Consider the following 15192-nt stretch of genomic DNA (forward strand, 5'->3'; position numbering starts at 1 on the left):
CTTGCCGAAAATGCAGCCAGAGGGGCCCCAGAAGGTAAGTCGCAGGAACGGAGAAAGGAAAACTTTAGAATTGCAGTTTAAACTGTTTTAGTATAAGAATGATTCAGCCTGAATGAGGAGACGCTGGCTCAGGCAGCCATGCTCAGGCGCCTGAGGAACCTCATGAGTGCACTCATGAGTAACGGGAACCTCATGAGTGCACAGCAGTTCAAACTCCTTGATGTTCTCCCTTTTCTCAAGTCAAAGTGCAGTGTGATAGCATCCAGGGTACTAAGTGCCTGTAAGTAATTTCAATTAGATGTTCTACCCGGCGGTCACCCCAAGCCATCCTTGTCTATCCCCTTGGATAGAGCATGTAACTGAGGACTAGTAACTCCTCTCGCAGTAATTGCCATAGCTTAATCATGATAGCCCCTTATTCGTCATGGCAGGAAGCCTAATCTAATATTGTTGCAACTGGGAAAATATTATTTGATAGTCTAAAGTGTGTTACTCGTCACTGTGATCTAAAAAAGGAGTTGCATGGAAGTTGTGTGTGGCTAACATTTGTTATAATCATGCCATTTATCACTATCTTTTGTATTTTCGTAATGTGCAGCAGGCAGAACCACATTCTCCTTCATTGACTACTTGTACCAGAGAGACCAGAGAGGATCTGTTTTTATTTGACTTTTTTCTGCTTCTCTTGGAAAGGTATTGCTCCACTGGAGGGAAGTGGCCGCTAGGCAGGTGTATAACAGACAACAGGAGAAGGACATTGTGCAAGATGCAAAAGGACATTTAGACAAAGGTAAGCTCAAATATATTTCATGCTAGGTTACTCCATTGGGTCAAAACAATGTTTAACTCTAAGGCATATTAGAACTGCCATTTACATGTTGGCCTTCCCATCTTGAAGCCAGTGCACTGTAGTGCAATTGGGTGGATTCTGTCTCGGCATGGGTCACTGACTGGGAGAGGACTGTGACGATGAAATAAAGTCCTCTGCTGTTGTACTCTTGTGTACTTGTACTGTGGAAATTTCCAGAGCCTTCTGCTCTTCTTTCTTCTGCTTTTTCTAGTGCGTTTGAGGGCTGCCTTTCACCACTGGTGGGAATTCAGTCAAAGGTCCAAGAGTCAGCGAGAAAAGATGGATATTGCAGCAGAGCACCATGGAAAGGCTATTCTCCAGCAATGTCTGCTGAAATGGAAACAGCACCGTCTGAAGCGACTGGGAAAAATGGTGAGGCAAACCGCAACAAAGTGTAGGTCTTTGTACGCGTATTCTGGTGGGTCTGTAGATGTTTGTTTTTGCAGGCAGCTGGTTTCACTCCTTTTCTAGACATCTTTCAGAGGTACTGACCTATCACACAAACACTAGATTTATCTAAAGGCATGTCTACCTTTGACTGTGATTTCTATAGACAAACATTTAGACTAAGGGGTACAAGCAATACTGTCTGACGCAGATAGTTGTCCTTTCCCAGGGGAAAAAAACCATGGCAAAAAATCTTTAAATATCTTGATGTTTAGAGAACTCTTTTGTTAGGTCTTGGAAAGCACTTCTCCTAGACTTGTTTTAAAATGTCCCTCCCTTTAGTCTGCTTGTTTAACAGTGGCAAATTTTATCCATAAATTCAACGTTTTCTGACAACATTCATTGATTATAAATACCCACGCAACAAGAAACAGCACATTGGTTACCTTCTTTGCAGTCATTTATGTAAAACACTGTCTGTTTCCATCTTGAATTATTCAGACACAGCGCTGTAGTTAAAACAGGAGGACATATAATTTGCACGTGACCATGCCTTTAATGATTCTTTTTCAATGTAATTTTCAATTTAGGAGATTTGCACCCTTTTATCCTAGCAGAATTTGAGGAGCAGGATCACTCTAGTATATGTAAGAAAGAATAGTTCACAGTCGGTCATGTCACAGCACTGCTGGAACAAGAAGTAAATGGTCAATTCTAGTGGAACTAGAAATGTATACAATATGGAGAAGCAGAACATAAGTTATTTGTTCAAGTGGACAGGCCCCTCGCTATCTTTGAGCATTCTATTTACTCCTTGCAGCTTTATGTTGTGGCAATCCTTGTCTTCCGGTTAAAACTTGAGTGGATGTTATTCTCCTTCCTTAATGCCATCCCTTCAGGGTCTGTGTGTATTAATGAGAACCATCCCATCTTTACTTGTGTAATGAAGACTTAGGCTCTTTCCCCAGTAGCTTTGTCTTCTTACGAAGGTTATTTGTCAGCCTGCTCATAGATGCTTCTCGCCAAGTGTGTACTTCACAGATCTACCATACCCACTGATAATTGTAATGCTTCTTTGATAGCTGCTCCAGGGTCGCAGTGAATGGTTGATGTCCCGAAGAGTTACACGTTCCTGCTTCTGTTGGTGGAGGAAACAGGTATGGGCACTGTGTTTCACAAATGTACACACTATCTGGCCTGGCATGAGCAGAGAAAGCAGTGTGCTGAGGTTTCAGCAATGGTAAGCAAGCAGGTGTGATGAGGTAGAAGGAGGTGCTTTTGGGGAGTTGCATGTGGGGGAATCATCAGTTCTGAGACCGTAGTGTGTGCTGATCGGATTACATAGGTCGCCATTGGTAAAAGTCAGAATTGAGGTGTGAACTCTGAGAGGTTAGCCAAACCCAATCAAGGTAAGCTTAGAGAGTGGTCAAGGCTTAGTCTCAGAAGATGTGAGTGGGGTCAGGGGTCCACAATGAGTCTACACAGTGAAATACACAGTGAAATACACAATGATTCTACTTAGACAGGTACGTAAAAAAATACTATACTATAGGCCCAAAAACACACTAGGAAAATGAATCAAGCGAGTAATATTACCACACAACACTCTAAATATAAAACATATATATAGTCACCTTTGGTTATAGAACTGCACACAATTCACCTTAACACCTTAAAGGGAAGGGAAGTAGACCTGAATGGGAAGGTGTCGGAGGTTATGTAATGAGAGAACCAGTCCACAAGTATAGAAGCCCTAACCTTGAGTCCATTCCATAGGTTGAATGGGGCCTTGTGCCCACAATGTTCCTGTAGGAGAGGGGACAAAGGCAGGAAGAGTTCTTGTGGTGGGTGGAAGGGTTGCAGGAGACTTCACAAGGAGTTTACCGTTAAGTAAGTACTTTATCTTCTCGAGCAGTTTGTTAGGTAAACGTTTAAAAAATGGAAGAATGTAATAAATCAGTTGTTCACAAACTTGTAGAATGGAGGAGATGGGGGCACCGGTAAGAAATGAGACTGCTCAACGCACTTACTTCGATTTTCCCAAAGGACTTAGCAGATAGTATGGGAGTCGCTGGAGGTAGGTTTTCCCATGGTTGGATCCAGTAGAAGATGCCCAGGAGCTGTGGGTGCAAGGAAGATTCCGGTCGGGTCCAGGAGCTGAGTGCAACCCTTTCTGAAGAGGAAATGCAGCAGACACTGATGCAAGCCACTTCAGGACACTCTAGCAGACGTGGGATGGCTGGTCCAAGCGACAGTCACTGCACACGGGCGACAGCATGGGCCTCCAGTCGCGAACAAAGGCTGAGTTCCAGGACAGGATCCCTTGATGGTGGGCTAGCTGAAACATGGCTGGAAGGCGACTTGTAGGGCTAGCTGGCGACCACTGACGTTCCAGATGAAAACGCGGAACAGCAACGCTTCTAGCTGAGTAGCCCAATTCAGAGCTGGTCAGTCCACCGTGTGGTCCAGGGACACCGCTGAAGGCTCCAGGATGTAGGAATGTGAGAACATGTCAACAGTGGTTGGTCCCACCAGTCCAAGGAGCGAGGAACCAACGAGCGCCTTCTGAGATCAGGTAGTCCAGCAGGACTTCACCGGGACAGTAGCAGGAAAGGTTGCAGGCCTCTTCAGAAATCGTTTGTAAGTATACACAATCACGCTGTGCCAGTCACTATACATTTTATGCATAAATGCATGTGTTTTTATTCATTTGAGAGTCAGCCTGATATTGAGCCGAAGCTCTTCTTCTGAGGCTTAGGGTGTTTTCCTTTTTCACATAGTTCAATGGTCTGGTAGCTAAAATTCAATAGTCCAAATTCCTGTATATTCCTTCGCTGTTGCGTCTCAGCAATTACATTACCTGCTTTTCGGCACAAGTCCACGTTGTCAAGGGGACTCTAAAATGACTATAAACGCATGCATTTACGCATAAAACTTAGTGACTGGCGCAGTGTGATTGTATACGCTTACAAACATATTTCTTTTTCTGTGGAGTATTAGGCTAAATACCCACGACATACAACCACCCGCTGCCATCCAAGCAGTACTACCTAGTGTGCAAGCGCTTGGGTCTCCTTGTCTTTTGTGCCACTGTTTTCTTTCTAAACTCTTCAGAAATCGTCCTGTGTCTTCAGTCATCTGAACTTGGCTCTGTTTCTCATCTGCTGCAATGGCTACAGGACTCCTCTTCTTATCCTAAATTCAGGCGAGTGATCAAACTCAGCCCTCCAATATCAAGGATCTGCACCACTCACTAAGCCGGCAGAGGTCCAATCAGGGACCACTGTGGGTCTGACTCATGCATGCACACCAGACTCACTGGCACTAGTTTGTGGATTAGGACCAGACTGCCCCAACATACTTTGGTTCCACACACAAATGGCATGCACTAGCCGTCAAATGCATGACCATATTAGGGATTTCTTGACCTCAGAAGGCAGGAAGGTGGCTAGACAACAAAATGGCCAAAGAACAAGTAAAAAATCATGTGGTACAACCGTATTGGGACAATAGCCACCTTTTAGTAGCCAAACGCAGTAAACGCGAATGTGCATACTAAAAATGTAGCCAAAATGGTAATACATAGAACACAATCTAAAAGAGCCCCATATTTTCCAAAAACCTCACCACTGCTACTGTTTATCCCTTTGTTAAAAGTCTAGGGGTAAAACAAACGTATCCCCATTGTGCTGCATTTAAAGATGCTGTGTGCAATATGAAAAAGGTACCCAAACAGTTAACCAGTAAAAAACAAAAGGGAAACCGTTTCCAAGTACTGACAGTCTGATTGACTAGTTCAGAGGTCTCAACCTTTGTAGCACCAGATGGTTTGGACTAACTCCCATTAGGCCTGTATAGCACAGTCAATGGTGCAGGATCATGGGAGATGTAGTCCAAGACATATGTAAAGCTTCAGGTTGCAGAGCCCTGGACTAGTCGATTTCCCCATGACAAATGAGCAAAAAGGCCAGGGAAGTGAAACTGAAGGCTTCACTTCTTGGTAAAAAGTCAGGACAAGGTCAAAAACCTAAGCAAAACTTTTGGTGGTCCATAGAATATGGAGGGAAAGTTGCCTAAAAAGGAACTCTTTCCAAACAGGGTGCATCACAAATTGTATATGATGTGTGGTAGATATGGTTAAGCCTCGTGCACATAGGTATGATCAGCCACCATAGCAAGGATAAAGGAACGTAAAAATAGTTTGCGTCAGCAAGTGGACAGTTAGTGAAAAACTGTAATAGACCTGCAGTCTAGAATTAGAGCTATTAAAAAGGTGAAACAACAGAACCATAACTGGATTAAAAATCACAGACGGTTAATGGTACAGAACGATAGCAAGAATATGTTCAATATATTAAAAAATAAAGATTTAGCTGCCTTTTTGCAACTACTTAATCATTTGGGGCAACGCCAGAAGCTTGTACAGGTGAGTTATATATCAGAACAGGAATGGGCCTCTTATTTTAGGGTTACGTTCAATGCAGTAATAGTGGTGAAGGAAAAGGGGGAAAATACCCTTCATATGTTGGACTCTGTGATATGTCATTTGATAATAATGATGTGTTTTAGTTGTGCATCTGGATCTATGGCTATGGCTATGGGCCCAAATATGTTATCTAATGTTATCTAATGTTGTATTCAAATCCTCCCCAAAATTATTGCCCACCACCCTTGATATGTTCTTTAAACGAATTATATCAACCAATGTTTTTCCAGAGTCATGGCAAACATCTTTTGTTTTGTCGATTCATTAAAAAAAACAAAACTGTCCCCGTTCAGAGCCAAAGAATGATTGCCCAATAGTGCTTATGGACATGGATAGCAAGATATTTACGTCCATAACACTCTCATCTTGAATAGTGGGCTCTTCAAAAGGGCATGTTAAAAAAACAATAAACCGGATTCAGACAAGGCATTGTAACATCGTTAAATGGAATTCTTTTTAAAATCATCCAACAGTTGCCATGGGATGGTAAATACGACTCTGGTCTTCGTGGCATGGGTAGATCCGACTGCTGCTTTCCACCGGGTAGACCAAGGTACTTTGTGGTCTAAATTAGCAGGTTGGGGGGATCCCTGATGGCTTATTGAGAATCCTGGTTAGACTACATGATCATATAAATATTCAGGTCCGATTGGATATGGAAGGAAAGCTATCACAGAAAATGGAAACTACAGTAGGTTTGAGGCAGGGGTGCGTCCTTGCCCCCTTCCTCTTTAACCTACATATGGCAGATCTGGATGACTATGTGGCTCAGGCCTCGTTAGCACTTAATTTGGGTGAGCAGCATCTTAGATGGATATCCTATGCAGATGACTTTCTATTCCTTGGTGTAACTCGCATAGGCCTGCAAAGGGTGTTCTCTGCATTTGCTGGATATGTTGCTAATAACCTGCAAATGAATCCTCAAAAATCCAACATTTTAGTATTTACTAAATCTATGAAGAATGTGGGCTTCTCTTCGAGCAAATCTGCTAGCCACTGTAGAAATCCTAGCTCAGAGAGGTAAGATACCTAATGAACTATCTTACTATTGCCATTGTAAGAAGGATAAAGAACTGGAAACCTTGCAACATATGTTGAAACATTAAAGTTAAAATAATTTGGGTTATGATGGTGAACATTTTGTTTCAGTATTGGACTGCTTCAGTATTGGGAATAGAGAAAAACTAGGGCTCCCGGCTCGGCCCTGATCTTCCCGCGTAGGTTTAAGACTATGGAGGTCATTACGACCTTGGTGCTAAGTGCACCAACTTTACCACCATGGTATAAACTCCGTTTACACCATGGTGGATGGCGGATTTACTGCCCCATTCCAAGGTGAGTGGGGCGGTAAATCCCCATTTCCCATTTTCCCTTCCCCATTCCCATTTTTGCCCCATAGGGCATAATGGGAGTGGGGAAGGCGCTAATTACGCCGCCGTAAATTCTATTCTCCAATCACAGAATGTGCTTCTTCTCACTGTCCTCAAACCCCCCTTTGCTGCCTCCTGTTTCCGATCTTTGGCCCTCTCAGCCCGTAAACACTAGAATTCTCTCTCTCTCTCCACTCTTCATCTCTTCATATGTTTCAATTTAACCTGAAAGCTCACCTTCTCTCCCTTCTTTCTACTTGGTGATTTTCTGTTTCTGCCCCCCCGGTTTTAGTTTTTGTATGCATTATCATGTACATTGTACCGTATTTCTAATATTTTGTAATGGCGCTTTTGGCAAAAGGCTCTTTATAAATTCAAGAAACAAAATTACTTCCAAACATGAAGTCTGGCTCTTCAGTGGGCTTCTCTGCTTCATAGGGTCTTGTCTCCAACGATGATCTGTTGAATGGCTGCAGGAGTCCCCCTTTTATCCAGGATCCTGGCTGGAGCTGCCCTCAGCTCACCAATGGAGAAGATCTGCACAATGCCAATCCTGGACAGCCACTGGCACTACATCTGCCCAGCAACAGACACCCTCTGCCATGGATGTGGACTGGGTCCAGACAGACCCAGCCCCCACATTTGGCCACACACAAAGATTTCCACTTTGCCCATGAAAACTGGACTTCTCCAGGGAAAGGGCTTACCATATATGGAAAATTTGGCCCTGGCAGGTCAGGAAGAAGGTCAAACTACAAAATGGCCAAAAGACAGGAACACATTTTGCGGGACAGCCATTTTAAAGTATATGGGACTCAAATTGGCATTATAGGGTAAAATGCAAAAGTGCACTAGACTATAAAAAAATAAAATAAAATGGTAAAAACATTATCCAATGCCTCAGCCCCATCCTGGACACATAATGAAAGTAACCACGAAGTTGCCAAAAACAAAGTTATAGAGAATCAAAGTGTCTCTACCACACTTCACTGAAGGTGATGTGTGAAGGGAAAAGCAAAACGAATTTGACTATGAAGAAAACAGTTCTCCAAAAACAGATGAACTTAGAAAAGGTAAGTCAGAGAAAACTGCTTCACTTACCTCCTAAAGTCAAGAAAGGTTCAAGGCAATACCACAGAGTGTGGTGTTCCATTGCTGTCTGTGGATGGAAAGAAGCAAAAAGAAAAACTTTCCTAACAGGTGTATTGGGGGGCCTACGTGACTTTCCTGTAGTGGAACAACAGGGGCCTAAAGGTGGTGATTGAGTAGGATCCAGAGGCATTTTGCTAAAGTAGCCCAGATGTTCTGGGGATTGTGGGATATTGCAAATAACCGTTTGGCATGTAGTTCCAATAATGTGCATTTTGTCCCAGTACCGAAACAGCAGGCAGTATTTTTTGGCACTCGCTGAGATGCTGTTGGCCCTGAAGCTGCGTTTGTAGCCTTTGTGCTGAAATAGAATGAGTTCTTCAGGAAAAATATTTCGGTGGCTTTGAAAGTTGCATGGATCATTAACAATTCCCAGCAGAGGTACTAAAGCTCAAAATAAGGTACGTTGCGAGAGTTGTGTATGATGGCCCTCTAGTGGCAAAACGAAGGCTGTTGCGTGCTCATATTGTCCTATGTGAGGCTTCTAGGTGCAGAACGTGTTGGGAACTTGCTAAAATAAGGAAATAAGGCGTAATATTCCTTACATTTCAGATGTTTTTGCTTTCATGAACTATAGATAGGTATATACCACTGACTTGTTTGCTAATAAGATTATTCTTCAGTGTTCTTTGGAACATGCCAGTCATGGCCACTTAATAAAAAAGGACGTCATGACATTTAATATGGATAGTAGGGGGTATGACACTTAAGGTGCATTGTCTTATAGGGTCTTTCAAATCAAAATGGCAGAGTGCTGGATACATGTATCTTTTGGTACAGCAAATTGGGAGCCTGATCAAGATGTGCAGGCCAGGGCAGAACCTCGTGTAGTTCCAGGGCTGGAATAAAATAATTGAACTGCTGTACCAGTGGCCATTATGTGTACCACATTCGGGGGAAAACATGGCAGGGATGTCTGAGTTTCTAATTATATACACACTACAGGTCAGGATTAAGAATGATTGGCTGAGCTGTATGCAGGAGATGCAATAGGGTCTTGATGGTAGCATTTGAAGCTCATTGGTAGAATTGCATGTACTTCTTTTCCAGATCTGAAGCTTCTGCTATATTTCTGGATTGGTGGCATTTCCAAAGTGGTGTTGGTTTCAATACTGGAGGGAGCTGCACAGGGTGCTGCATGCTGTGTCTAAAGGGCAGTGTTAGAGATGCCTTTTGTTTTGAGGGTGTGCGTTGGTTCATGCCGAGGGGCTATTGGGCAGTATTGAAGGGTACAGAGGATTGGGGAAGGATGTTGTTGACCAATGCCTGATTCAGTGGTATGGTCTTGTGTATGGCAGTTCCTTTTTCCAATAGGAAATACTATGTGTGATTTTTTTGTTTTTGTTTTACAGTTAATGGAAAAGCTACATGAGAGGAAGCTAACAGTGCAAGCTCTTTGGCACTGGTCGCTCTCACTGCAAGGCAAGGTAAGGACTGGGAATGTTAAAGATTTAATATTGTGTTTGAGGGACCAGAGTGTGGATGTTGCCTGTACTGCTATTTGTAATAAATTGCTTACTCCCCCTAATTTCTCCTCTTAGATATATGATCTTCAGAGTGTGGCTCTGTTCCAGCTCCCATCGGTGCCGATCACTCCAAGGCTTCTAAATGACGCCATTATGAATATATATATATATATATATATATATATATATATGTGTGTGTATATATATATATGCACTATGCCAAACACCCTCGCGTAAATGGGGAGAGTCACAAAACAATCTGTCTGTGCAAATGCCCATCAGGTATGGCGTGAGAACAAAGACCCAACCCCTTTATTGGAGTCTGTGGGGCAGGAACTCTTAACTATAATTAATACACTGGCCCCTTTAACACTGCGTAGGTCACACTCATTCCACCTGCTGAAACAAAAGTGTTTTACGGGGAATCTTAACCTGGTACAGCCTACCGGAAGAAATTGCAGAGCAAATGGAGACAGTCAGAGAAGGATGATGATTTGCAACTTTTTAGACATCTCCAATCTGCCTACAAAAGGAAATAATATGAAGAAAGCTTTTTTTGGCTATAAAATTAGTAAGGCCACAAACTCTACCAAACAGATCTTTGATACGGTTAAAGAACTTTGTTAAGAAAACCGCGCTGCAGTCCCGCCCCCTTCCCAACTTTTTCTGGAGCCTCTAGCCACATACTAAGGGAAAAATTGAGAAGATTACAGCGGAGTTGTACCATACCAACACACTTAATAATGCATCCTGTGACATCACTAACATCCTCCAGCTCCCATATGATACAGTCATGACCGATTTTGCAAAATTAAATGATTCTAATATTATTCATCTTTTGGATACTGCTAAGGGCTCCGGCTCACCCCTGGACATTGTTCCTCCAAAAATAGCACAAGAGATGAGCCCAACCTTTTCCAGTCATATCCTTTACATTTTAAAGCCTCTCTAGCTTCTGGAGCTATTACCCTCCCTTGGAAGCAATCTATGTTCAAGCCCCTATTAAACAAACTCATTCAAAACTAGCTAACTATTGCTCTATTTCTCCACGTCCCTTCCTCTACAAACAACTTGAAGGGGTGGTTGTTTCCCAAATCCAAAATACAATGGAGCCTAATAACGTGGTGGATATAGTGCAGTTAAGGTTTAGACCACTACACAGCACGGAACGGATGACTTTGTCCGTAATGGATCACCTCAGAGACAAGGTTGATGATAAATATGTAGGGGCACTGATCCTTCTGGATCTGTAGGCGGCCTTTGATACCGTTGATCATCAGATCCATTTGGACAGGATTTACAATATGGGTATCCAGGGCACGGTATGAAGCTAGATTACATCTTTCTTATAAAATTGTACCCAATAGATCCAGATGGGTCACTCTCTCTTCCAAGTACCCCAGGGGTCGCCCTATCTCCCCTTCTATTTAATATTTACTTCCAGCCACTAACTCATGGAGAAGCTGGTCAATCCCCAACTGACCATCAACACCGAAGTGCCTGGCTGCCTCCATCACCACCAGTCAGGACATCCAGAGGCATCCAGAGGCAAGGAAATTGCTCTCCTGAACACCCGTGAGGACCTACTCTCTAATCTGGACTCTAACATTCCCGCTGTTCTGATCCTCCTCGCTCTCTCCTCTGCCTTCGATACAGTCAACCTCTCCATCCTCATAAACCGTCTCCATGATACCTTAGGCATTGCGGACAGTGCATTGGCGTAGCTTACCTCCTTCCTTTCAAACAGACCATCCCAAGTGTAAATGGGCCCTTTTCTGACTGTACCTAACTCTCTATCTGTGGTGTCCCTCAGGGCTCTATCCTATCGCCATGGCTCTTCAACATATACATGGCCCCTCTGAACCACCTGATCTCTTCCTTCTCCCCTCACTTCCAGTATTATGCAGACGACACACATCTCTCTTTCAAGCTGCCATCCTCTACACCCTCTGCCTCCTCCCTCATACCCGACTGCTCTTCAGGCATGGTGCTCTGCCAATAATCTCTGCCTTAAAGCCAGTAAGATGGAGATCCTTCTCATGGGGATGCCTGCTTCTTGTTTCCTCCCCACTCTCTGGCTTGACTCCATGAGTCCCCTCCCCTCACACACCTGTGAGGCAAAAAACCTTGGCATCATCATAGACTCCTCTCTCCTCAAGAAGTCCAACTTTCAGCTGCACCTCCCCAGGGACATTCTACCTTTCCTCACCTTCCCCCAGAAGCTCAATGCCTCCACAGCCCCGGTTCTCTCTAGGTTCTCTCTAGGCTGTACTACTGCAATAATCTCTTCCTCAATCCTTTGGAACAGCTTCCCTCGCTCTCTCTCTTCCATGAGCTGTGCCGGATCTCCTCAAGTTCTGCAAGCATCTCAAGACTTTCCTTTTCTCCTCTTCCTTCTCTCTCTCCCTCCCGTGCTAATACCCCACATTCTGGCTTTCTGCCCAATCGCCTACAGCATCCGTCCCCCCTGCACTTGCCTTCGGCCCTTACTGGCATGCGGTCTGCACTCATTGGCTTGGCGCTGCCTTACCAGGTGGTCACTGCCTCGCACCTACCTGTTGCCACTGCAATTGGCACTATGGCACTTCCCCCTGGGAGGGGGGGGCCCTGCAGCACTTCCTCCGCCCCTTGTCCCCTCTCTCTCTTTGCACTTGCACGCTCCAGATGTCACAAAGCCTAGTAGCACCGCTGTTTTCATTTGTTTTACATTGTCATTTTAATCCATTGTCATGTTTTGTTACCTTGTTCCCTTCCCTTCTGCCTTGTGGTGCTTTGAAACACTATTCTAGCTATATAAGCGCCTTATAAATCTGCCTCTTTTCCCCCCTTCGCCCCCTTCAACTAATCTAGAATTAGGCTGCAAGACTTATCCTTGGCCTCAAGCCCAGGGACCGCATCTCTCCAGCCCTAAAATCTCTCCACTGCCTTATCCTTGGCCTCAAGCCCAGGGACTGCATATCTCCAGCCCTAAAATCTCTCCACTGCCTCCCAGTGGCTGCAAGGATCAAATTCAAGACCCTTTGCATTATCCACAAGGCTGTCCGGGGCCTGCGACCTCTCTACATCAAGCTTTCCCTCCCTAAATACCTCCCAGCCAGAGTCCTTCGGTCCTCTGGCTCCAACTCTCTGCAGGTCAAACGTTTCTCCAAGCAGAGAGTGGGAGGTAGATCCCTTTCCTCAGCTGGTTCCTCCCTCTGGAATGGCCTCCCTGCCCCCTCAGACTTGAGCTGGATCTTCTTCAATTCTGAAAACTACTCAAGACTTTCCTTTTCTCCTCTTCCTTCCCCCTCCTGTGCTAACTCTCCCTCTGCTGCTGCGACTGGGGCCAGGTCCCTTCTGAGTCATACAGGGATCAGACCACCCCTATCAGTCCCCCAGAATCCCTTGCCAGCACTTGCCTTCGACCTACCTTACCTGGACTAGCCCAACCTGGTCCGTCCTGTCCAGCGCACTCATCTTCCCTTCCCCCCTCTTTTCCCTTGCACTTGCCACCTTGGCCAGCCTACCACTTGCCCGCCACCACCCGTGGGGCACCCCACTCCTGCACTTCTCCCTCTAGCCCCTCCCCTGCACTTACCACCTTGTCATGCACTTGCACAGTAGGATTGTCACGAGGCCAATATAACAGCTGGTTGTTCGACTATTGTGGTCTCCATGTTTACACTGCACCGCCCCCATTTTGTCTTGTGGCGCCTGGAAACAATTGTGTATAGACACCATACAAATGTCCAATGAATGAATAAATAAATAAATGCTTATCCTTAGCAGGCTGAGGTAACCTTTTTTCAAGCTCATGCACATGCTATTTATTTTTATATTCTTAACAAGTGTTTACAGAAGCTGCATTTCGACTTTTTAAGATAATTATCTTTCTGCTCTTTTGAATTGACAGTATTTTTGTCTTTTCTCCTCCTTATGTTTTATTGAGGGTTTAATTGTGTGTCATAATTTTAACCCTACTGTTTAATAAAGAACTTTGAAATCCCTGCCACCAGGGCAGGTTGGAGGTAATGTGCCGCACAGTATTGTTGAAGTCCATGTACCAAAGGCCAGTGTTTTGGCTACTGACCTCATTAATGATGAGGGCTTGGATTACCCTGATATGCCAAAGTCAAGGGGACCACCACAGTTGGGCAACCACCTGATATCTTTGGCTAACTTGTTCCTCCCAATTTATCTTTGTTCCCATCCCAGCCATCATTGCTCCAGACATTGCATAAATCCAGTCGCTTCTCTGTACTAGGAGGGCTTGAGGAAAAAGTTGATGCTCAGATAACAATTGAGCCTACTGTAGCAGACAGTCCCACTCATGCCTCAGCTGTTGACATGTTACGGGTAAGTAAGCTTGATACAACTATTGACCTTCCTACTAAGTTCAGTATCTTGGAGGCTGGGGGCGAAAATTCTTCCCCCGACTGTAACACGTGCAATACGTGCAAATGTTTCATGGGAGTTCCTTAGACTGCCTTACTGAAGGAGCTAAGTGAGCGAAGGGGGGGGGGGGGCATTGCTCTACTACATGCTAAATTGGACAAACTGGGTAATAATTGCAACCATCTTGCCCCCCCCCAACTTACCACCTTGCCAAACACCAGCCTTTCCCAGCCCAACATACTAATATGGAGGGTGGATCGAATAATGTAACAAATGGGGGGGATCTTTTATCAGGGAATGCTGATCTTTGTATAAGGGTTCACCCCATAGGTGGGGGGGTGGCATGCCCTAGGTACTCCAGGCACGGTCATCCAGCCTGGAAATTCTTCACAATGCCGGTATGCCAGTTACTCTGCTGGGAACCCCTCCCTCATTGCACGTACCACCCTCTGCATTCCCTTTTGCATCTTAACGACCTACACCTATTTCACATCATAGCTTCTGAGAGAATGGCGTATTTATTGCTAATAGGACAGAGCACTTGGAACAAGTTGGGAAACGGTCTGTGTATAATAATGTACCTAGGTTATCTAGCGGATCCTACGAGAACCACGAGGCCTTGATTAAGAAGTGCACGCATTGGATCTGCTACATTAGAGGATGCAGATCAGTTATCCGTGATGATACTTTGCCTTCTAAGCGAGGGGCAATGCCCAATAGTAGGGTTGATTTTTATAAACCTTGTGGTGAAGAGTGGTTAACTTGTTGATGGTTTATTATTCATTGAAGCTAGGACTTACCCCTCACCCCCAAGGGAACTTGAGACCCCATGCTCCCGTTCCTACAGCTAGCATATAGTTTTACGGGGCTCCAACCCACCGACCGGCATCCGAGGGATTGGATGCTGTAGATTGACTTGTAGCCCCGCCGTACTTACTACAACTGTCAACCCGACTATGCCTGGGCTGTGTGATCTGTTGGTGTGGAACATCGCTGGGCTAGAGAAACATTTCAATGATACCGAGTGGTGTAGTTTTATGCATGCCTTTGACTCAGTATGCTTACAGGAGACTTGGACCATGGACGTGATGGACTTTCAAGGATGGGTTA

The 15192-nt window shown here is 44.6% G+C and overlaps 1 protein-coding gene across 1 annotated transcript in view; it reads left to right on the forward strand.

Annotated features, from left to right (window-relative positions):
* The window catches only part of SFI1 (SFI1 centrin binding protein), a 1072759-nt gene that overhangs the window by 626274 nt on the left and 431293 nt on the right, over positions 1-15192 (forward strand). Inside the window, exons 21-24 of the mRNA XM_069619815.1 lie at positions 694-790; positions 1062-1222; positions 2320-2394; positions 9595-9669. Of these exons, the coding sequence (XP_069475916.1) occupies positions 694-790; positions 1062-1222; positions 2320-2394; positions 9595-9669 (408 nt within the window). The remainder of the gene's footprint in view (positions 1-693; positions 791-1061; positions 1223-2319; positions 2395-9594; positions 9670-15192) is intronic.

This window comes from Ambystoma mexicanum, chromosome 10, assembly GCF_040938575.1.
Source record: "Ambystoma mexicanum isolate Mex_15411 chromosome 10, UKY_AmexF1_1, whole genome shotgun sequence".
Classification (NCBI taxonomy): Eukaryota; Metazoa; Chordata; class Amphibia; order Caudata; family Ambystomatidae; genus Ambystoma; species Ambystoma mexicanum.